This window comes from Drosophila melanogaster, chromosome 2R, assembly GCF_000001215.4.
Source record: "Drosophila melanogaster chromosome 2R".
Taxonomy (NCBI): Eukaryota; Metazoa; Arthropoda; class Insecta; order Diptera; family Drosophilidae; genus Drosophila; species Drosophila melanogaster.
Window position 1 is genome coordinate 21498318 of NT_033778.4, and position 20874 is coordinate 21519191.

A 20874-nucleotide genomic window follows, 5' to 3' on the forward strand; every position below is an offset into this window, starting at 1 on the left:
GCCAATGTTCCCGTCAATAGCATTCAATAGTTCGCTGCATTTAGTTCAAGATAATCTTTTCCAACTAAAAGCTTTGGATGCTCAGCTCAACCGAGCTTAGCTTAAACTAAACTAAGCATATATTCTATCTATGGCCACTCCTATGGAATTGTCACCCTTGGCTCGTTTACGCCCCACTGAGCGCCGACGAGCGATAGATAGATCGAATCAATCAATTAAATGCAAACTGCCCAAATTAATTGAAAATCAGTCGAAATCTGAGGCACTCTCTAAACGGTCGTGTGGCGTGTTGGAAAAAAAAGGGCGAAATATAATGCTGCACGGCGATCAAGATAAGCCCAAAATGGCAAAACGATCTGTGGGATACGCCCTCAAACGCAGGAATGATCGTTTTGTGGTCGAGCCCATCGAGGGAATCGTGAATCCAGCCTACGAACCCGATCTTGGTGGAGATACATCCTCAACCAGTGACATCAATCGAAAATGGCAAGTATAACAAGCAATAAAGTTTTCGGGATGGGCTAATGTGAAGTGTGTGTTGTGTTATTCAAATTATTGCAATCGAATAAAAAATAAAAAACATTTAATATTGTTGGCAGAAATCTAAATTCTAAATCTACTTACTTCTATTTAATATACTTTATAATCTGCTATTTATTTTTGTTAAATTTAAATTAAGGTTAACAACTCTAACTTAAGCTAGAAACCCTTTACGTGTTTAACCTTGGGCCTCTTAGCTGGCGGGGCACAGGGATAGTCCTCGATGATAGTATTCTGGCCGGGCAGCAAGATAGAATACTCGCGGCCAAATTCAACAGGCGATTCCTTTTTGGGACTCAAAAGGCGCTCTCCGATGTCCTGATCGGAATTAAGGGCTGGAATGACTGAATAGTTCGCTGTAGTGGCGCCATATAGCTTTGGTAGACTTGTACCGGGAACCATGTCGGGATTTCCCTCGGTCACCTCGTCCTCAGTGGGTACCACTGTCTGACTGGGCAATTGTTCCAACCAATTGGCCATGCGTTGTTCAGGTTCCAGCTCCTTCCCCTTTATACGCTCATCGAACATTTCTCTTGTTACGTCTCGTGTGGTGTCGTACTCCTCCATATCCCACACGTCCAGCAAACGGGTCGACATCATGTCCGTGTAGTGGGACAGCTTGTAAGCGGATTTCTGCCAGGGACCGCGACTGATGCTCTTCTGCTTTTTAACATTTCTCTTACTGGCAGCTTTCCTTTTGGGTTGCCGTTTTGGTTTCACCTTGGTTTTTTTCTTAGGCGTTTTCTTACCACCTTTCTTGGATTCCGAAGGTTCTTCCTTTACCTTTTCAGAGGCTGGGCTTTCATCTTCTGAAACATCAGTATCTTCTATGCCATAGTCAATTTCGATTTCCTCTACGATTAAAGGTTTTTCTTCAGGTTTTGATCTTTTGGCACCATCTCGAAAGATGTCTCTTATCTCTGGTATCGACTGGACTTGTGTGCAGCGGATGTTCTCGCGTTGGACGCGCTCATTAACGGCATTGGCAAGGTAGCGAATGGCTTCCGTTGTATGAGTTCCGGTTCTGATCTGCTGGACATGCTCCTCTTCATCCCTAAGCGTTAGTCTTTGGCAGTAAACATCTCCCAAGCTGTTGGAGGTTAGCAACTGGGTAAAAGCTTGATCACTGGCCCCCTCTAAGCCAATAAAGCGCATTCCTGTAATGCAGGTCGTTACCCGCTCTGCTATATCAGCATAGACATCCACAAATCCTCCCAAGCGAGCATCTATTAAAGCTTCTTCCAGGGTTACCGGCGCAAATGGTATTGCCGGCGAGAACATTTCATCGACACTTTTTGCCTGAGCTCCTTGCAGTTCACAAATTCGCAAATCTTTGGGTAAGAGTCCACCTAACGCAATATATTCACTGTCCTGGTGAACGCTTGTGTCAATAAAACAGGGTGGATAGGTCATCTGATGCGTCCAGGTGACGACAGCTCGATCGGTCAGCTTTTTACCCAAGCATCTGATATCCAAACAGTGGAAGTTGTGATTACTAGCCACATACAAGAGATTAGGATTCACACCCTTGGCCAAACAAGAGAACCTCTCGCAAGCTTTTGAGTGAACGCCGCTGGCAAAGCAGGGATTCAGAGGCAGATTGCATCGCACATCTACGGTAAACAAAACTGGCTGTGTTAGGCAGTGAAAGGTGCTTTCCTCTGCTTGCTTTAACTGTGCCCAGGTACTCGAGGTTTTCTTCAGTCCTTTTAGCAAGCAAACATCAAGCTTGGCTATATCCTGTTGTGTCGAAATATCCACGAAGCGCAAAGACCTATCCTGGCTAGCTAAGGCCAATGTATTGGCATTGGCCAATGATTGTGCAGCGCTTGTAAAAGGAGCTACTTGACTGCTAAACATGCAATGGCGAATGAGTTCGTAATCTGAATCCGAATCCTGTTCGTCTTTGCATTTAAGTTCGTATAGGGAAACCTCCTTCAGCAACCGTGCCAGGAACATTTGACTGCGATTTAAATTGTGGAGCGGAAGAAGTTCAAAGACTTCGCTGGAGGATTCCTCTATCGTAGCCGAATGCAATGGTTGCCAAAACTCCGCCTCACCATAATCTCGGGAAAAGTGCAAATCTCTGAGCTTATTACCGCTGACATGCATGGCCAGCTGATCGTTTCCATCAAACGGAATCGTGTTTAGGTTTCCGCCTGTGTAGTAGTAATCGTAGCTGTCCCTGAAGAAGGAATTCTCCTGTTGGGCTATGTGCTCAGCCATCTCAAACAGACTGGCATCGTGTACACCTTGCTCCTGCTTCTGTACACGCTGTCTCATATTTTTAAGTCGCCTATCAAATATAGCCTTGCCTAATTGCAATTGCCGTGTCCAATCGTCGTAGCGGAATGGCCTTTGGACGCATGCCTCCACTCGGGGAGTTTGTCCATCCTTTGCCAGGAAGAGGGGTAGCGGCACCGTAACCGAGCAATTTGGCAAGTCCTGCTTCGGATTATCCTGATGATCGTACAAGAGTTGGCCCAACATTCCAGTGTTCAAGCCGGGATAAGAGAAGTGCGGCGCATTTTCCAAAATGCTGCGCAGATTATCTGGCTCATTGTTATCCTCAGCATCTTGATCCGGCGGAAGATCATCTTCGGAATCGGATTCGTTGTCACTAGTTTTGGTCTTGACCTGGGCACTGTATTTGGCCGAATTGAGAGCTGTTTGATAGCGTCGCGGCATGTCTGTAATTGGAGTATAAATAAGAAATCGGATTTTGCTAGCTGGCCGATGTGTTTTGATGCATGTGAGCCTGGCTTACGGATTTCTTCGATCAGCTATCCAGTTCTGCACGAAAGAATTTAGTTAACAAATTGAATTTGACTCAATCAAACGCCAAACGCACGACGTTTCCTCTGGACGCAAGAAACAGCTGATTAGTGATGGGTATTTATGTCTACCCAACCGCATGCTTGCTGTTATGAGCATTACAAGCAAAATATTCACAATATATTAAAATAATATAGGTTTTGGATTATCTATTACATTACATTGGAAGTGCAAAAATGTAACATTGAAAAAAAAAGCATCGTAAAATACCTTTTTAAAGAAATGTAAAGGTTTTAGACACCAATAATAAGTAACATTTACATTTTTAAGTCAAAAATATTTAAGAATCCGATGTTTTGATAAGCGACGATGTATCGCTGGTCGGCGATACTATTTCTAAAATATCGGCTAGCTCGATAGCACCTATATGAAAACATCGATTCCCGATGCATCGATGTTTCTCCCCATCACTATCAAATTTGCTTTGCGCTGCATCGAGACCGAGAATTAAAGACTTGAAAGCAGCTGGAGAAATTACAAGAAATTGATCCCCGAAAATTACTGGCAATCGCGAACAGCGGGCGTGTGTGTGTGTGTGCGTGCGCGCGAGAGCGAGAGAATAAGTGAATGAAACAGAACGAGCACAGAAATTACACAAGTTGTAAAAGAAAAGGTGAAGAAAAAAGTTGGTCGAGACCGAATATTGATTTTTTCATAGACAGTGCAGTTAAAACAACGGTCTCTTTTTGTTAGCCAAAAAGAAGGCGTTGGTAAAAAGCGGTAGTAGTTTTTATCTCAATTTTGAGGCCTACAAAAGAATAGAAGAAAAAGCAACGGAAAGCGTCAGGTGAGTTTTTTAAATCCAACCACGCACACACCTGCACTCACACCTACACTACCGCACACAACGGGCACAATTAACATACATACAAGTGCCAAACAGACAACAAAACAAATGCCAATTGGAAAGGTGTGAAAGAGAGGGGCGGGTCTGGAAGATAACATTAACCAGTTCTAATCCTACTCCCCTCCCTCTCGCTCCGCTTGCATTTGTTTTGTTGCAGTTATCTATTACTCTTCCCTCTCTCTCTCTCTCTCTCTCTCTCTGTCTTATCCTGTCTCTCTCTCTCTGCGCTCGCCCCCATTAAAAAGAAAAGAAAACACACTGCCTCATCTAAAACTTTTCATTTGCATCCCAGTATCTGTTTTTCAATTAGCACTATTGTATATTTTGCGCACTCTTCTTTTTACTTAGTTAACAGTTAGTTGTTGTATGCACGTTTTTGTCGTTGTTGTTCTTGTTGCTCGCCATATCTGTACTAATTCATCCATTTATGATGTTCGTTTTTATTCGTTATTCGTTTTTTTTTTGTGTATGTTTGGCTTTGGTTTCGTTTGGGTTTTCCTCGCTTTTCCTAACTGCTAATTTTTGACAAAACCCAAATGGCTTCTGGCTCTGACGTAATGGACCCCTGCTGCCCTCCCCTTCGCTCCATTCCGTCTCTCTTCCTCTTTATCGCTCTCCCTCTCTCGGAGCTGGCGCTTTTCCACTCTAAACGACCTCCAGAAAACTTCGCCGCAATCATTTCAGCAGCTGCCACAGTGAAGCCTGTGTGCTGAAAACCAAGTTATGCCAGTAAAAAAAAGTGCGGTTGCATGTTGTCCTGGGATTCTAAATTAGTAGGTTTCCTTGATTCCTACACCTTTTTTCCATATTCTGAATTGCAATTAAGTTAAATAAGAAATTTGACGATCTAGGCAATTCGCAAAAAAACCTCAAATCAACTTCGAGTTGATTTTCTAGACAATAGTCGACCAATTTTCCTAACTAAACAAAGGAAAAGCGAAATGGAATAATGGGGTTGTTCATTAAAAGCGACTTGACTGTTATCTCTAATAGTTGCCCTAATTGGTTTACCTATTGGCAGTGTTTACTGTTCCTGCAGACATTTGTTATTCGCTGTTTTGTGAAATTTTATTGCTTCTAGCGGTTTTTGGGTGTGGAAATGAATGGGTGAGGACTCCACTTTAACGGCTCTACTGTAACCTGTCGGCGCCATCGCCATGGACAGGATTTCGTCTCGTCCTCCTGAGTATCTGAGTCCAGTACATACATGTATGTATACGTATCTATATCTGATGTTTAACTTTCCTGCATGTTTAATGCGTAGGTCAGTTTACTCAGAAGGCAAACACAATAAAAAGTTCGCCGCACAAATTGCTTTTGGCGCCTTGTTGCTGCTCCTGTTGTTGTTCTTGTTGTTGTTGTTGTTGACGCTCTTGTTGGCCACTCAGGTGTTTACCAACTTCCCTGGCACCTTCTCCCTTTTCTGCCCTTGGTCTGCTGCGGCTCTGTTTTTATGTAACTTTCAAATCGATTGCAAACACGTAACAGTAGGGCAACCTGCGCCGCCCCTCATTGCCCCACCGTGCCACGCCCCTAGCCTCCCACCTACCCAACTGATATTCTCCCATATCCTGCAACAACACGCTCTGACGTTGAGCGTGTGATTTGGTTCGTTTCGGCTGTACGATTTTTTTTCCTGCTGGCCTGCGGCTTGACATAGCGTGACATTTCCTGTATGTGATTTGCTGCCGTTGTCGGTGCCCCAGAACCCCTGCCACGCCCCCTACCGATGGGGTATCTTGTCTCTCCGCCCCCCAAAGAACATTTGAATAATTTCTGTTTTGCAAATTTGTACCCCCTCCCACATCGGAGGCGATATCCTTGAAGGACTCGGACAAATTGCAGTCAATACAATAGTTGAGCAAGTATTTTTAGGGGCAGCAGAGAACTTGTTGTTAGCCACCTTCCAAGGAAATCGAACACTGAAAGATCTTACAAAAAACAAGAGCCATTAAACGTATTAAATGATAATTTAACAATGAATTATGTATGTAACTACAGCAGACTTCCTTTAAAATTATCTCTTTTCACGTCTAAGTAGAAAAAGATACATTTAAAGCAAATCAAAAGCTCAAGGATTATGTAAATCACTTTTGTTCTCAGAAGAAAAAAAATCGTAATTATTTAGTCTTCTGAGTCGGTAAATCCGAAGTAGCATTGAATCCCAATCAAGTACACAGTTCAGCAGTAGATTGAGTTCAGATTGCTGTCTTGAGCTTCGGTTTGTTGTTGCCCGTTGACCTGCCAACGGTTGCCGTGGGCGACCTGCCAAATTGTCGATATTCCGTGCGCTCCTTTCGCTCCGGGCCGGAAAAACGGAAAAGCCAGGGCACGTCGTTCGCCTGTCGCCGTCCCACTCTAGCCGATGGCTAATTTCAATGGCTCCACGCTGCTTGCACCTCAAGCTCCTCCTCTGCACTCTTCACGTGCAATCGCAATTATGAATAATTCGCCATAAATGGCACACGCTGGGCTGCAATTATTGGAATTGAAGTGGCCCAGATGCCGCTGATAAATCGCTTGCCACCAATAAGCCTATAGTACATTATACATTACTACATTATATGTACATATATATGTAGAAATATGGCGCTAGGCCCATTATATCATATACCATTTCGTGTGGTCGAGGTGAAAAGTGCAAGCGCAACTTTATCAGCGCCCATAAATCGAGCAGCAAAAGGTCAAAGTTGAGCTAGACTAACAGCTTTTTTAGTGGCGAAGGATGGCCGCGGAATTTGCGAGTGCCCATGTACTTGGCAACTTTAAATGCGGTGTCATTTGTGTTTAGGTTTTCAGACTAGGGCAACAAATCATTGTTGTTTTTGTGTGATTATTCATCAGTTATATGGTTGATAAAACCAGTAATTATGCCATAAAAGTTGGTCATTTTATTTGATCAGCTGAAATCAAGCATGTTCCTTTCAATAACAGTTGATAAAAGAATTGTCTTGTATGATTTCACTGTACTTACTTACTTAACTTAGTTATTTGTTTAACCAAAGATAAGGCTTGATGAGATGTTTCGAAAGATATTGGAGAGTCAAGAATCCAGTTTGAATCGCAGCTACCAAGATAAGATAGCTGGAAACCATAAAAGCGATGCATCGTTCCATTTGGAAGTCACGACTTATGCCATTCTCTTCATTTTACGTCGTGATTTTATGACTAAAGTTTCAATTCGAATGGCTAAATTATGCAGTTACCATTGCAGCTAAATGAGCAATAAAATACTTAAGTCGTTGGCTTTTGAATAATAAAACTCTAGAACAACTCTGGCTCGGCATCCCAAATCATCCGGCTTGTATACATTTTGCTGTATGTTTACCCTGGAGCCACATTCATCATACGCACTGAGGTCCCAGCTCGGAAATGAATTCAAATTGCTTGGCTTGACTGGGTTCTAAAACCTAAGACGCAAAAAATAGTAGCCATAACGAGTTTTGTTTTGTTTATCGTTTGAACTTATACACTTGCCCAGTGACCAACCAGTACATAACATGTATATAATTATCTGTATCTGGAGCTGCGTCATAGCATTTGGAGTGCTTGAAGCGTTTGCATTTGCTTCGTTGCTGTCCGGTGATTATTAGTTGATAAATTCGAGCCGCATGACGCACTTAATCAGTGCAAAAAAAAAAAAAAAAAATACTACACGACGAACGAGAACGGGAGGAGGAAAAGATGTGTGTGGCCTCCCGGGGATGTGTGAAATTTTCATGCCTCCGTTCCACTTTGGCTTCAAGCCAGGGCACGTGGAGAGCAGGCCTCAACCCTTGGCCCAAACTGGGTTAATGTAATGCATATGTGCTACATTGGCGACGTAGGAGATGGGAATGGTTCGGGGGGGTTGCAGCTGCAGCAGTCTCTGTGTGCCCCAATCCCAAACCCAGATCCAAAACCCACATACCCACATCGCCTTCCTCTCGCGGCTTGGCCTGCATATTTTGTTTCAAGTACGAGCATTGACGCCCCAGCTCAGTGCTCCCCCCTGCAGTGGAGCTTGGATAGTGATGGCAGAAAGTGAGGTTGAAGGTCTTGAGATTCGGCTGATCTTTAAGGTGCACCAGATTCTGATTAACATAAGTCCAATAATGCTTATTTCATGTCATGTCAAGTCACATAGTGCACTCACTGGAACGTTTAAGAACATTCTTATCGATTCGATGTGGAATAGAAAATGTTCTTGCTTTGATTTACTTCTATGAATAAGGATGTGGAATTTATTACATTTGACTATTCTTTTACTTCTTCAAACTTATCTCACTCTCTCAAAAGAAATCGATTAACAACTAAAGGGTTTGGATTTTGAATACATTTTTATTTGGCCCTGGCTTATTATCGCTGTTTCTTAACCATAAAGTTTAAAAGTTGATCGCTTTACCGTATGACTTTGAGCATAACTAACCGAATTTTGGTGCTGGCTTCGTCAAAGCGATGCCCCACTGTAGTGGCTTGCTGCTTCTTAACCAATGTCAATCATTTGATACTGTGGACCCCCGCCAATCCGGCTTTCGTGTGACTCAATCTCATCATCATTCTATTTGCTTTTGTTATTATAATTTTATTTTCTTTGTTTTTTTATGTGATTTATGTTTTGTGACGTTGTGATGCCGCTGCTGCGCTGCTGCTGCCCAAAAAAAAAAAAACAATAATAAACATATGAATATTTGAATGTCAACGAAATGCCCATTGTATTTGTCTGTCTGTCTGCCGGCTATAATATTACACACATCGGCGCTGATGAATCAAAAGCATTGTTTATAAAAAACTTGAAAACAGAAACGCACCCACACACCGACACTTGCATGCACAGTGGAACACTCAGTTCTGACTATCAGAAAAGAATAAATAAAATAAATAAAAAACAAAGCACACCAGGCTAAGTACTTAAGCGAGAAATTCGAGCGAAGTCGAAAGATAACTAGCCGGTTAACAAATAAATCAGAAATCAAGCGAAAGACCCAAAAAAGCATGCCACAGTCAGAGGGCGGCTATGTATCGCTGCCGGCCGTCAATGGCAATGGCGGCGCCATCTATCAGTCGACCACAGAGCCCACGGCCCCGCCCTCCGTTTTTGCGAGCGTGAAGCGGGCCATTGGCCAGGCCATCAAGTCCTCGCCCACCGACAGCGAGGAGCTGCTCCGGTCGGACCGCCTGCCGGTCATCGTCGGCGGCTCCAGGTAAGTCCATCCAACCGGGGCTTAGCCACCAACTTTTCGCCTCCTCCTCTCTACGGGCGACGCGACGGTGAGCTCTCTCCGCCAATCATTCTTAATCACCCACCACAATGTGGCCCCACAACCATTGCCCCCGCTTAGGCACATACACAAAACCCCCACTGAACGCACGCACCACACCACTGAATCATTAAACAACTGAGTGACCCACTCGCAGCTACACAGAGAACAAAAAGAACGGAGTCATCAAATAAATTTCCAACTTTAATTTATTGACATATATATATGTATATACTGCAAATGCTTATCTGAAAACTAATTCGCACAGCAAACAGCCACTTTCGTTGCAATTTAATTGTAATTAATTACTCAACATTCTTTCAAATTACTTGCTCAACAATTTTCCACAAATAAGATTGCATCTTCTTTGAGCCGTTTTCTCTGTGTAGCTCAGTTAAACAGCGAACATCAAAGCTCAATTTTGCCTTTGCCACCTGACTTCCCATAACCCCAGAAGCTTAATTGCGATTGCATGTCAGCCCAAAAGAAATGTTTGATTTTTGCTTTTCTTGCTTTTGATTGTTTGTGCTTGTTGCCAATGTTGTTGTTATATTTCTCTTCATTTTCCAAGGCACCTTGCATTATTATATTGAAATTATTTGCCCAGCAGAAGGAAGAACTAATTGTATATATTTGATGTAAACTCAAAGGTTCACATTCCACATTACATCATCATCATCATCATCAGCATAAAGCTTACTGCTCTAAGGGAATTTCCCAATTATACCTTTCTTAGATGAATCAGACACTTTGCAATGAAAAGTGCCCTGAAAGTAGAGCATTTTGAAAAGGGTCTAGGCCCCAAAAGAAGAATAGCGTCGGAAATGTAACTTCGTTTCTGGTTAGCCATGACCCAAGGTCAAACTGCAGTTTGCAGTTGCAGCAGTTTTGTCAATACAACAATCCCGAGAGCACAGCAAACAGAGCTCAGAAACTAAAGTGAACTCTTGAGTCGTTTAGTTTGGGTTTAGTTGGCCGCCGGTTGCGACCCACATTCGTTTTAATTTGCGGTCACTCTTCAAATTATTCATACTCATACGCAGTAGAGAATCCACGATTATACGATTATTCACGATTGCGCTGGCGATCTCAAGTGGCCTTAATTAGTATTTCCGCAGCCACTGGCATCGCTCGTAAGTGATTTGGTCCACTTAATGTGTTATTTCCAGATGCGAGATCGCACCGTCTGTTTGCATTCCTTCAGCCAAGTGCATTGCTCTTGGCTCCCTGGCCTGGAGTTAACCGATACCGAGCAGTTCTAACCGGTTGGTGGCCGTACCGGTTTAAGCTGGAGATTCAAAGTAAATTGAAAAGAAAGTCCAGCAAGTGTATGCAAACAGCTGATTAACACAAATAATCCATCCGCTTGCGTGCTGTACCAGAAATTGATTGTTCAGATTAATAATGGATGTACAGGGAAATGTAAGGCTTACGTCGGTAGTTAGTAATAATGCAATAATAATATTTTAATTATGGAAACACAAAGCTCAGGACGTTGCATATTTCAAGAGCTAGTCAGTCGCGTTCATAAGTTTCATCTTATGAATTTATGATAATAATAGTTTCCTCGGCACATCTATTTTTCTTTGCCATAAGAGCTGAGCTCTGCTTATGCAATTTCCCTTTGGCTCAATCACGTAACCAATTAAAGGTGATAATGAAAACGGCCATGACCCCAAACGTACATATGTATATATACTAGTGTGTATATAATGTATGAGGATAATGAACTCTCATCCCTCACCTGAGCTTATCCCCACACCACCAGCATTAACTAATTGAGTTCGGTCCCTGCAGTAAAAGTTTTTTGTTAGCCCAAGAAAAAGAGGAGGATGTAGGTAAACAAAAGTTTTCGAGCTTTTCACGTTTTTACAGGGGACGCAAAGGAGAGGAAAGTCAAATTAGTATGCCAGCTGGTCGCATTTTCCTGGCGCCACTTGTTTGTCGCTAGCCATTTTCATACATCGCTAAAACATATCCATCGACATTTACCCCGAATGACATTGCGTGACTCATTCGCTTACGTTTTACGTTTTACGTAACGGAACGCGAGACCTTGACGAGAATTCCCCCGCTTCATTCAACCGGGCAAACAAACAAGTTTGCTTCTCCGCTCTTTCTTTCTACTGTTCTATGTCTGCTTAATTCCCTACTTCACAACCGTCCTGTGAATATATATTTACTCCTAAGATCTCAAATTTCAAGTCCACAAGAAAATATGAATATATATACGGTGAAAGTTTTTAGCCGATTTGGAACAGAGTCTGCCAGAAACTTGCCTCGATTTTTGCGTTCCTTTGGTTATTCTTTGCTTGCATGCTCATAGAATCTCTTTCAGAGACCGCGACAAATCCGGTAAGACACTGACCACCAAGATGCCGTCAGCTCCAACACACACTGCCGAGGAGGCACATCTGCTGGGGTAAGCAAAATGAAAGAAAGAAAAGAAAATACTCCCAGGGTATTGTGTAATTAGGTCCCAAAATTTCCGAACCATCCGAATCGAATGTATGTAAGATATATGCAAGACACTCAAACACCCCAAAAAACACAATCACAATACACAAGTTTAGAGTTTTTGCGTTTGAATTAATTTTTCGTTACTTTTGTTCATTAACCCTTCACATAGTTTTTGATTTACGAGTAAACGTATTGTTAAGAGACAACCATTAGTTCGTAAGTACTTGCCCTAGACTTGAGTTTGACAACTAAACCCTGTAAAAGCATCCCAAATTGTTCTATCTCTCCGAATGTTTATTAACCGATATCTTACGTCTTGATTTATTTGAGTTTTGCATACATTTGAACCCCATAACTAGAGTAGAGGAGAGCAGCGAGATCAACTCACGCCTGCCATATATGTATTACCCCCAAGATCAGTAGCCTCTTAGTATCTAGATGAGATCCGAATCAAGGATGCATATCCTGCGACACAAAGACACTTAAACTCACAGGATGCCAGTCTATGAACAGCTACCCAGCTGCTGCTGCCGCCGCCTAAAAATCCCACCAAAAACATATTGTCTCGGGGATTAAGGGAGAGCCATATGTTACTAACTTACATCTTTTTTTTATCCATCCCAATAGCACCATGCCCGTTGATCCCATGGATGACATCGAACTGCGCTCCGTGCAGCTGCAATTCCCCAATGCCCGCGGCTCCATCCTGGAGGCCTGCGAACAGCGACGCGTGCCCACAGACAAGGGCGATGTCCACGTGGCCATACAGGGCGATACGGCCAAGCCGGCCATTATCACCTACCACGATTTGGGCCTCAACTGTAAGTGTTCAAATACCTGCTCAAATCGGATCGTACTAATCGGTATTGTTCTACCATTGTAGACGCCACCAGCTTTGCTGGCTTCTTCAATTTTCCAGTGATGCGAGGTCTGCTGGAGAACTTCTGTGTTTACCACGTGACTGCTCCTGGCCAGGAGGAGGGTGCACCCACTTTGCCAGAGGAGTAAGAAATAATTGCCTACCGCGTAATACATTTCTTGTCAATCTTTCATAATCGCAATACTAGCTCTTTGTTCAGTAAATTATAAGTAAACAAAAGAAAACTTTCAAATAATTCCAAATTATATACCATATATTTCTAAAAATATTCCTATCACTTGCAGTTACGTCTATCCGACCATGGATGATCTGGCCGCCCAGCTGCTTTTCGTGCTATCCCACTTTGGCCTAAAGTCGGTGATTGGTTTCGGCGTTGGTGCCGGGGCGAATATTCTGGCCCGTTTCGCTCACGCCCATCCGGACAAGGTGGGCGCCCTGTGCCTGATCAATTGCGTGTCCACGCAGTCGGGCTGGATCGAGTGGGGCTACCAGAGCTTCAATGCCCGCTTCTTGCGCACCAAGGGCATGACACAGGGCGTGATCGATTATCTGATGTGGCACCACTTCGGACGCAATCCGGAGGAGCGCAATCACGACCTGGTGCAGATGTACAAGCAGCACTTCGAGCGTGGCGTTAATCCGACCAATCTTGCCATGCTGATCAACGCGTACATCCATCGTAACGACCTGCATCTGGCACGCACTCCGCCAGGTACTCCGGGCAGCGAAACGGCGGCCACCACGCTGAAGATGCCGGTGATCAATATCACAGGTTCGCTCTCGCCGCACGTCGACGACACGGTGACCTTCAATGGCCGTCTAGATCCTACAAACTCATCGTGGATGAAGGTTCTTACAAATTTTAACCAACATACATATGCGGTTGTAATAATTCAATTATAACCGACCGCATATCTATGTATTGTTATTAAGTTCTGTTCGATTGTAATAAGCTTGTTTTTTCCACACACAGATTTCCGATTGCGCTTTGGTGCTGGAGGAGCAGCCGGCTAAGCTGGCCGAGGCCTTCCGGCTCTTCTTGCAGGGCGAGGGCTACGGTAAGTGTTAGAACACCGCACACCACACCACCAAGATCCACCACAGCAACAAAAACAACTAGAACTACAGCAACATCAAATGCTACAACAACTGAACAACCTCAGCAATCTCTGCTACAATCTCAACAATCTACTACTGTACCCACTCTATCTAATTCTTCTATTAACCCGCAACTACCTTAACTACTTAACTACCTACCACCTAAATTTCTTAGTCAAGTACTTCCGACCCGGCGACTGGGATGGCACTCAGTTGAGCAGCTTCATCTAGAAGTCCATTCCGTTTGGAGCAAGATATCCCCTCCATAGATTCAGTTCAGTTCAGTTCAGCTCAGTTTTCCCACAGGAGATGCTCCTCCTAGCTTAGCCCCCGATTTTCTCCGTGGAGACACACGCACACACAAAGTACACAAACGTCCCTGACCCAACCTGATTTTAGTCTAAACGAAAATCTTTGAGAATCAAAAGCTTTTTGAGATGCATTGAAACGAAACCAAAAATCTATTGTGCAAAATTTTATATTTACAAATTGGTTAGATATACAAAACAAAAAAAAAAAACTAACAAAATTGACATTGATCGTTCATATATATGTTGATAATAAACCAAAGTATTTGTACGCAACCAAAAGTATTTCCAAATAAATCGAAAAGTTGTTGAAAATCAAGCGTTTACTTTCTACACACATATATTTAACTACTTTCAAACCCCACCAACCTATTTCCCCGAATAGTTAGGACCCCAAAGAGTACACACAATTTCGCATCCACGACAGCAACCAAACAAAAAAAGATATTCAAGATGTTCATTACTTTGTTTTTCATTTCTTTTTCCTTTCTCCAAAACTGCTTGTTTTTGCTAAACCAACATACAAAACAAAAAATAAAAAAAAAAACAAAATATGAAAAAAAATTCTATGAAAAACAAACGAACAACACGCAACATGAATCCAAATGAAAAACAAAATATATACAAACAAAATCTTTCACACGAAATTGCAACTTCAAACGATCAAATACCCCAAAATCCGCACCCCATAATTCCATAATCTTCATTCGATTTCATGGTCTATGCAATCCAATCCATCGACTTGGTCTCTGCTGCATTCACCAACGACTTTTCCCCCGTTCTGTTTCAATTCGTTTCAATTCTAACTCTGATTTTCTTTTCGTTTCGAAATTGGTTTTTCCAATCCAACTCAACTCGAAATGATCGACAAATAACTAATTAACTAATGCAACTGCGCGTTCACTGTAATTTCAACAACAAAACTAAATATAATAATCGTTTATATGGTATGTATATTTGTACACCATCATATTCGCACCTGTGATCGTAGTGTCCGAGAAACCTCAGTAGGAAGATCTGCCGGAGCAACCAAGCAGTAATATACCCAACAAATTGCAAACAAAAAAAAAAAAACAAATAAACCCGAAATCTAGTTGGAATGCATTTAGCTAATTAATTAATACAATAATTCAAATTAACATTATATACAACTATATAGGCAAAGTAGAGCTTAAAAACCACCCATACACACACACACACAGCTAGTCAAGGTTCTTTCGATATTTTAAGGTGTTAACGGGTAAATTAATATATTGTCAAAATACTAATAGCAGTACATTTTATTTTATGAAATTATACAAATTTATTTATATTTTCTATAAATACAACTTGTCTTACTAATTTCCTGACTTAACGCCCGACACCTTAAGATTTTGAGAGTTGAATAGTGAAAATGACTTACACTAGCCTGCATCTGCGTAGATTTGCTTCTGAGTACAGTGCAACCTCGTTAGCTGGGCCATTGATGCGCTTTCGCTTTTCCAACGCTCTCTTTAATTTTCTCCTCCACAAAAACACACACTCTCGCACACGCCTTTTGTTTCGAATAACTCTTTCATTTATTTGACCTATCATTTTGTTTTGTTTATTTACACGCAAATTGAAAACAAATTATACAACAACGAAAACAATTACCACAACAACCACAAACAACTGAACATTGAATTTCGAAAACCCCAAAAGCTGTTGGCACACTGCAAAAGTTGGCGCGCAAAATCTCATCGGTCAGCCGGAGCAGTTCCACGCAAATTGAGCTCACTGTACAGTGAACGACGGCGGCAGAGCAGAACTATGTGAGCGAATGGAGAGAGCAACAGCAGTGGCAGCGGCATCGGCAGAAGCGGCAGCATCGGCCCCAATTCGGTGGGGCAGAGTGAGTGAGAGAGAGAGAGAGAGCAATTGGATAATCACCCGACGCCGATACACCCAAAACAAAAAATTAGAACAATAACCACACTGAGAAAAATGGTTTACAGCTTTGCTTTTAAGGGCAAAATAATCTTGCTTCGGTTTCTCCACTTCTGTGATTTGCGTTGAAATTTATCGTTGCTCTTTTGTTTTATGTTAAATACTTTTTTTGTAATTAATGCGATTTTTAGTTGGTAAGCTATTAAGTGGAAAGCGGCAAGTGATTAGTTTCCATTTCGTTTGTTGTCTACATAAATAAATGCATTGCATATATGTACTTTACATATTGCCTTTCGTTGTGTCACCCCTTTTCTCCCACATGCCTTAAAAGTCGGGCTGCTTTCACCATCCACAACACAGCTTAAATGTACGAGAGCAATAAGTTTAAACACACTATACAAATATACATACATGACAACGCTATTATATACAAATTACATTACACTAACCATACTCAAGTCGAGAAAAACGATAAACGAAACGAAAATTGAAAAGTGTAAGCTTTTGTTGTATATTTGAGAATTCTAAATAAACGAACGAACAACGTGAATTTCGAACTGTAACGGTGCGGCCAGAGTGATATACTCCTCCGAGATATGAATATATCTGGTGTTGATGGTCCTCTGGCCACTGGGAGTCGCGTCTCTTTCCCACAGCAGCAGCATCGTCGTCACAGCAGCCACATCCAATTCAATCCCAGCAAAGGGAGCTCATCGCATCGCATCGCATCGCATCGATCCGCTCATCGACCATCGCGAAATCTCAGCCCAGCTTCCTTCCCTTCCCCTCCATCTCGTCCATCAACTAGAACAACAACAACAACAAACAACAATAATAATAAAATTTATTAATTATAACGATAATAGAACAACAGCAGCAGCAGATTGTCGCCGCTTTCATCTCGAATCATGCAAAATGCACACCATACACATTACATTCAGATACAGATACAGATACACTTGCAGCTGCGATTAAAATAAGGATAGAGGTAAATTATTTAGATTCATGTGTTGTAAGCTGTTTTTATAGCTTCAGCTAACTAAAGATAGTTTCAAGTGAACTTAGCCTTATTAAACAATATAAAGACTGAATTAAACGATGTAAATTGTAACCATAATCAATGATGAGATTATTGAATACTACATAGTTATCTTTACAATGGACATAAAGCCTTAACTTCCATTCGAATTTTAAGAGTTAAGAGAGTCAAGCAAATCTAAGAATTTTATTTATTTTAATCGCAGCCTTTTGCAAACGTACAGACATCACCACACGTACATACATTTCAAAAACAGCAGGCAAGCCTTTTAGAAAGTGTATAAAGAAAAACACCCATCAAGAACAAGAACCAACAACTTACATGTTATCAAGTGACATAACGTAAATAACAAAAGCCAAACTACTACTACCTTCCCCCCAAAACAACAACAACTCCACTTATAAAACTGCAACAGCAACGCCGCTGTCCACGCCAGCGAGTTCGCCCTGTGGAACTAAATACCACACCTACTCCTCCATCTTCTTTGCCAACTTCCGGGAGCAGCAGCAGCAGGCGATGGAGGAGCGCGATCGTGAGCGGGAAAGGGAGCGGGATCGCCAGCGGCAGCTGAGCCTTCGCGTTGGCAATCGCCTTCGGGAGACGGCCATCAATTGCACCAGCAGCAACTCCAACACCACCGCCGGCCAGGGGGACAATAATAATGCGGATGGTCGCAGCGTCGACGGGGACGACCAGGATCTGGAGAACGGAAACGGATGTGCCGGCGGCAACGGAACAGGAACCGGTAATGGCAACCGAGCCTACGTGACCACGGACACATCGGGCACGCTTTACTACGGCACCCAGAGCAACAAGATACGCATCACAGAGAACCCACTGCCCGAGCCGGTCAGCTCTTAGATTGTTACTGCAGAGTCCACATAATCTCCAAAAGACACCTTGTTATTGTTGTTACCACACACTGAGAAAAAATAATGCAGCAGCAGCAGCCAAGTCAAGCCAAGCTTTCAGCCGTGCTCCAAGAGACACAAAGCCACAGAAACTCAAAGAATAAAAAATATTATGAAATACAAGCAACTCACACACCGCTAGGAAATGAATGCGAATGCAATAATTAACCACCAAATGAGAACCCATTGATTGATTGATTGATTGATTGGTTGATTGATTGATTGTGTTTCCCTATGGTTTTCGAGATGCGGAGAGATATTTGTAATTTACACTTTGTGCCTGAGCGTAACGTAACGAACATACACGTATATATATCAAGCCAGATCGGTTCAGATCAGCAACAGCAGTTTAGTTTTCTATGCCCAATTGATTACATTGTTTTTTTTTTTGGAGTGCAACACATATTTTATGACGAGCTTGCTTAGTTGTTGTAAACCGAACAATATACAAAATATATACATATGTGTATACAGATGACACAAGCAGAACAAAAACTAAAAACTAACGAGCATTTTCGCTTAATGTTAAAACCTAAAACGAATCCAACTGTTAACTTAATCCCAAAAAATAACAATGTAGCATATCAAATAAAAAACGAAAAATCTCTCAAAATTACGTATATACTTATACAAAACCCTAGATAAATCGTAGACAATTGCGAATTGCGAGTAACTTCAAACCAACATTCTGTTCACAATGAATGAGGAATAAATTCTAGACACAGGACACTGTCACAAAAACAGGATACACACACACACACGATATTGAATATAGAATACATACATATAATATATATAAATAATGACAACTTTTTGCAATAACTTCGAATTCAATTCAATAAAAGTTTTAGAAGCTTGAGTTCTATGTTTCCATTACTTCGGTTGCAGCATTTCGCTGATCCTGCGCAGGGTCTCCTCTCGATCTCGATGCATCAGTTCCGATACTTGTTCCAAAAATTGATGCTGCTGCTCGCGTTGCTGCCGCAAGAAGCTTTCGTTGGTAGTTTTGATCTGCGCAAGCAGCTGCTTTTGACCTTCTATGATTGCAGTGAGTGCTTCAATCGGCGTTGGTTCAGCCTCCATCTCGATGGCGTCCACGTAGTCCTCGCTATCGGCTGCCGCTCTTAGGAGATCGCAGGTGGAGCTGGAGTTGTCGCTGTCACTTTCCAGCGGAACGCTTGGTTTGCCTGGCGGCTTGAGAAAGGAAGGCTTGCTGATGCGAATGAGCCTGCTGATGGCACTTTCTCTGTTCTCCCGCGGCGCCTGAATCAGTTCATCGAAAAGCTCAAAGTGGCGAGGCAGAATGCGTACATTATCTAGCCCGTGCTCCTTGGCCTCTCGATGACGCTTGCAGAGCAGCCTTAGTTTATTGCGCAGCTGGTGTGGCGTGCGTTTGATGTCCTGCTTAGCCAGGATGTTGGAAATGTGCACCAGGGTCTGGAAGTTGCGCTTCCTTGAGCCATCCAAGGCGCGAAAGAAACCATTGTCCCGAATGATGAGTAGAAACGAATCAACCTCTTCGTCTGTCCAAAAGTGCGCTAAGGAACATAGGAATTTAATTAAATATGGAATAGGAACTAGCTATTATAATATCTACCTCCGCTTCTCTGTGATGCATCACCCTCTTCCTCGTCACTGTCATTGAAATCACTATCGCTTGCGCTGCTCAGATGGGCTTCCGCTTCAGCATCTGCGGCCGCCTCCTCTTCGGTGGGATCCAGGACCAGTCGCATCGCCTCAAAATGCTCGAACGTTTTCCCCGTGCCGTTCTTGACCTTGTTGTACAATCGCCGCAGCTGCTGGAACTTGATGCGCAGCTTCTCAGCACCCTTGTGGCAGTTGCGTTTTGCCATCTCCTTGGACAGCAGCTTGAAGACCTTGGCATTGCGCTTTTGCAGCAAAGCTGCTCGCAGTCCAAGTGTGTGGATCAGGTCTAGGAGGAGGTCCACTTCGCCCTCTGCCCACTTGCAGCGGGCGACGATGTTAACTGAAGATCCTGAGGCATCCAAAGCATCTGCGAAGGAAAGTCGCCTAAGTTCGTATTCCAATACATTCCTGCCCGGTGGCACCTACCGTCCCCTTCGGTTTCTGAGATCATGCCGGACTGGTCCTCGTCGGCCTCCATATCGCTGTCACTCTCTAGCGCCTCTTCATCCAGATCAGATACATCTTCTCCCTGCATCAACTCGTGCACCGCCTCAAAGTGCTCGAATGGTTCGCCGCCATTCCGAGCTCTCGCATACTGACGCCGCATCTGATGGAACTTGACTCTCAGATGCTTTGGACTCTTGGGGCAGTTCCGCCGGGCCATTTCTCTGGACACCATACGAAACACCTTTGCATTGCTTCGCGGCCTTCGAAGAGCAGCTTGCAGTTTAAGTTGGTGAATGATTTCCAGAAAGGTCTCCACCTTTGCGCTGGTCCACTTGCAGCGACTCGCTTTCCCAGAACTATTTTCCGACACCGAGTGACTCGCATTTCCCAGATCTGTTACGAAAAGTAAGGATTTGGTAACATCGAACCGGCTGAGGACGCTGCTTACCCACTCATAAGGTGTGCGTATTTCTGCTCCGTTTCGTGCTCGTCCTCATCGTTGCCATTGAAGAGCGAGAACTTGCTCATTTTCAAATGGTTATGCTTAAATCGCGCAATGAAATCAATAAATATATATTTATATTTGATCGGTTTTTTTTTAGCTTGATCAAATCATAACAATAACAAAACTGTCATCGATAGTAGGACGCGTTAAGCTACCTATCGTTATCGGCATCGATGCGGCCGTACCATACATTCTGCTCGAATGTATGT

General features: G+C 42.9%; 4 protein-coding genes across 13 annotated transcripts; 2 read left to right on the forward strand and 2 right to left on the reverse strand.

Annotated features, from left to right (window-relative positions):
* Positions 1-263: 263 nt before the first annotated feature.
* Positions 264-501, forward strand: CG46395 (uncharacterized protein). The gene has a single exon (NM_001382134.1). The coding sequence runs from the start codon at positions 314-316 to the stop codon at positions 494-496; it is 183 nt and encodes a 60-aa protein (NP_001369107.1). The 5' UTR covers positions 264-313; the 3' UTR covers positions 497-501.
* Positions 502-585: 84 nt separating this feature from the next.
* On the reverse strand, positions 586-3415 carry TAF1C-like (TATA box-binding protein-associated factor RNA polymerase I subunit C-like). Its single transcript, NM_137741.5, has 2 exons — positions 3308-3415; positions 586-3230 (listed from the first exon to the last, which is right to left on the reverse strand). The coding sequence occupies exon 2, from the start codon at positions 3226-3228 to the stop codon at positions 700-702; it is 2529 nt and encodes an 842-aa protein (NP_611585.1). The 5' UTR covers positions 3229-3230; positions 3308-3415; the 3' UTR covers positions 586-699.
* A 364-nt stretch (positions 3416-3779) lies between these two features.
* On the forward strand, positions 3780-18924 carry MESK2 (Misexpression suppressor of KSR 2). Of its 9 annotated transcripts, none has more exons than NM_166454.2 (8): positions 3780-4162; positions 8978-9405; positions 11801-11884; positions 12550-12743; positions 12806-12926; positions 13087-13651; positions 13776-13860; positions 15892-16677. In NM_166454.2, exons 2-8 carry the CDS (start codon positions 9197-9199, stop codon positions 15975-15977), a joined length of 1344 nt encoding a protein of 447 aa, NP_726076.1. In that variant the 5' UTR covers positions 3780-4162; positions 8978-9196; the 3' UTR covers positions 15978-16677. The 9 variants fall into 9 exon arrangements, with proteins under 9 accessions (NP_726076.1, NP_995912.1, NP_726077.1 ...); NM_206190.2 differs by having other exon boundaries at positions 9005-9405; NM_166455.2 differs by lacking the exon at positions 15892-16677 and adding an exon at positions 15200-15265.
* Positions 18457-20808, reverse strand: CG10494 (uncharacterized protein). 2 transcript variants are annotated; one of them, NM_137742.3, is made up of 4 exons: positions 20609-20789; positions 20140-20553; positions 19664-20080; positions 18457-19604 (listed from the first exon to the last, which is right to left on the reverse strand). In NM_137742.3, exons 2-4 carry the CDS (start codon positions 20390-20392, stop codon positions 18940-18942), a joined length of 1335 nt encoding a protein of 444 aa, NP_611586.1. In that variant the 5' UTR covers positions 20393-20553; positions 20609-20789; the 3' UTR covers positions 18457-18939. The 2 variants fall into 2 exon arrangements, with proteins under 2 accessions (NP_611586.1, NP_726079.1); NM_166457.2 differs by having other exon boundaries at positions 18838-19604; positions 20613-20808.
* Between the last annotated feature and the right edge of the window lie 66 nt (positions 20809-20874).

Bases quoted from the DNA above. Each gene is read 5' to 3' on its own strand.
- CG46395 (NM_001382134.1), top strand. From the start codon at position 314: ATGCTGCACGGCGATCAAGATAAGCCCAAAATGGCAAAACGATCTGTG.
- TAF1C-like (NM_137741.5), bottom strand. From the start codon at position 3,228: ATGCCGCGACGCTATCAAACAGCTCTCAATTCGGCCAAATACAGTGCC.
- MESK2 (NM_206192.2), top strand. From the start codon at position 11,838: ATGCCGTCAGCTCCAACACACACTGCCGAGGAGGCACATCTGCTGGG. The intron at 12,927-13,086 runs GTAAGAAATAAT...TATCACTTGCAG, and splicing joins GCACCCACTTTGCCAGAGGA to TTACGTCTATCCGACCATGG. The intron at 13,652-13,775 runs GTTCTTACAAAT...TTCCACACACAG, and splicing joins CAAACTCATCGTGGATGAAG to ATTTCCGATTGCGCTTTGGT.
- CG10494 (NM_166457.2), bottom strand. From the start codon at position 20,688: ATGAGCAAGTTCTCGCTCTTCAATGGCAACGATGAGGACGAGCACGAA. The intron at 20,081-20,139 runs GTAGGTGCCACC...TTTCCTTCGCAG, and splicing joins CTCAGAAACCGAAGGGGACG to ATGCTTTGGATGCCTCAGGA. The intron at 19,605-19,663 runs GTAGATATTATA...TATGTTCCTTAG, and splicing joins TGCATCACAGAGAAGCGGAG to CGCACTTTTGGACAGACGAA.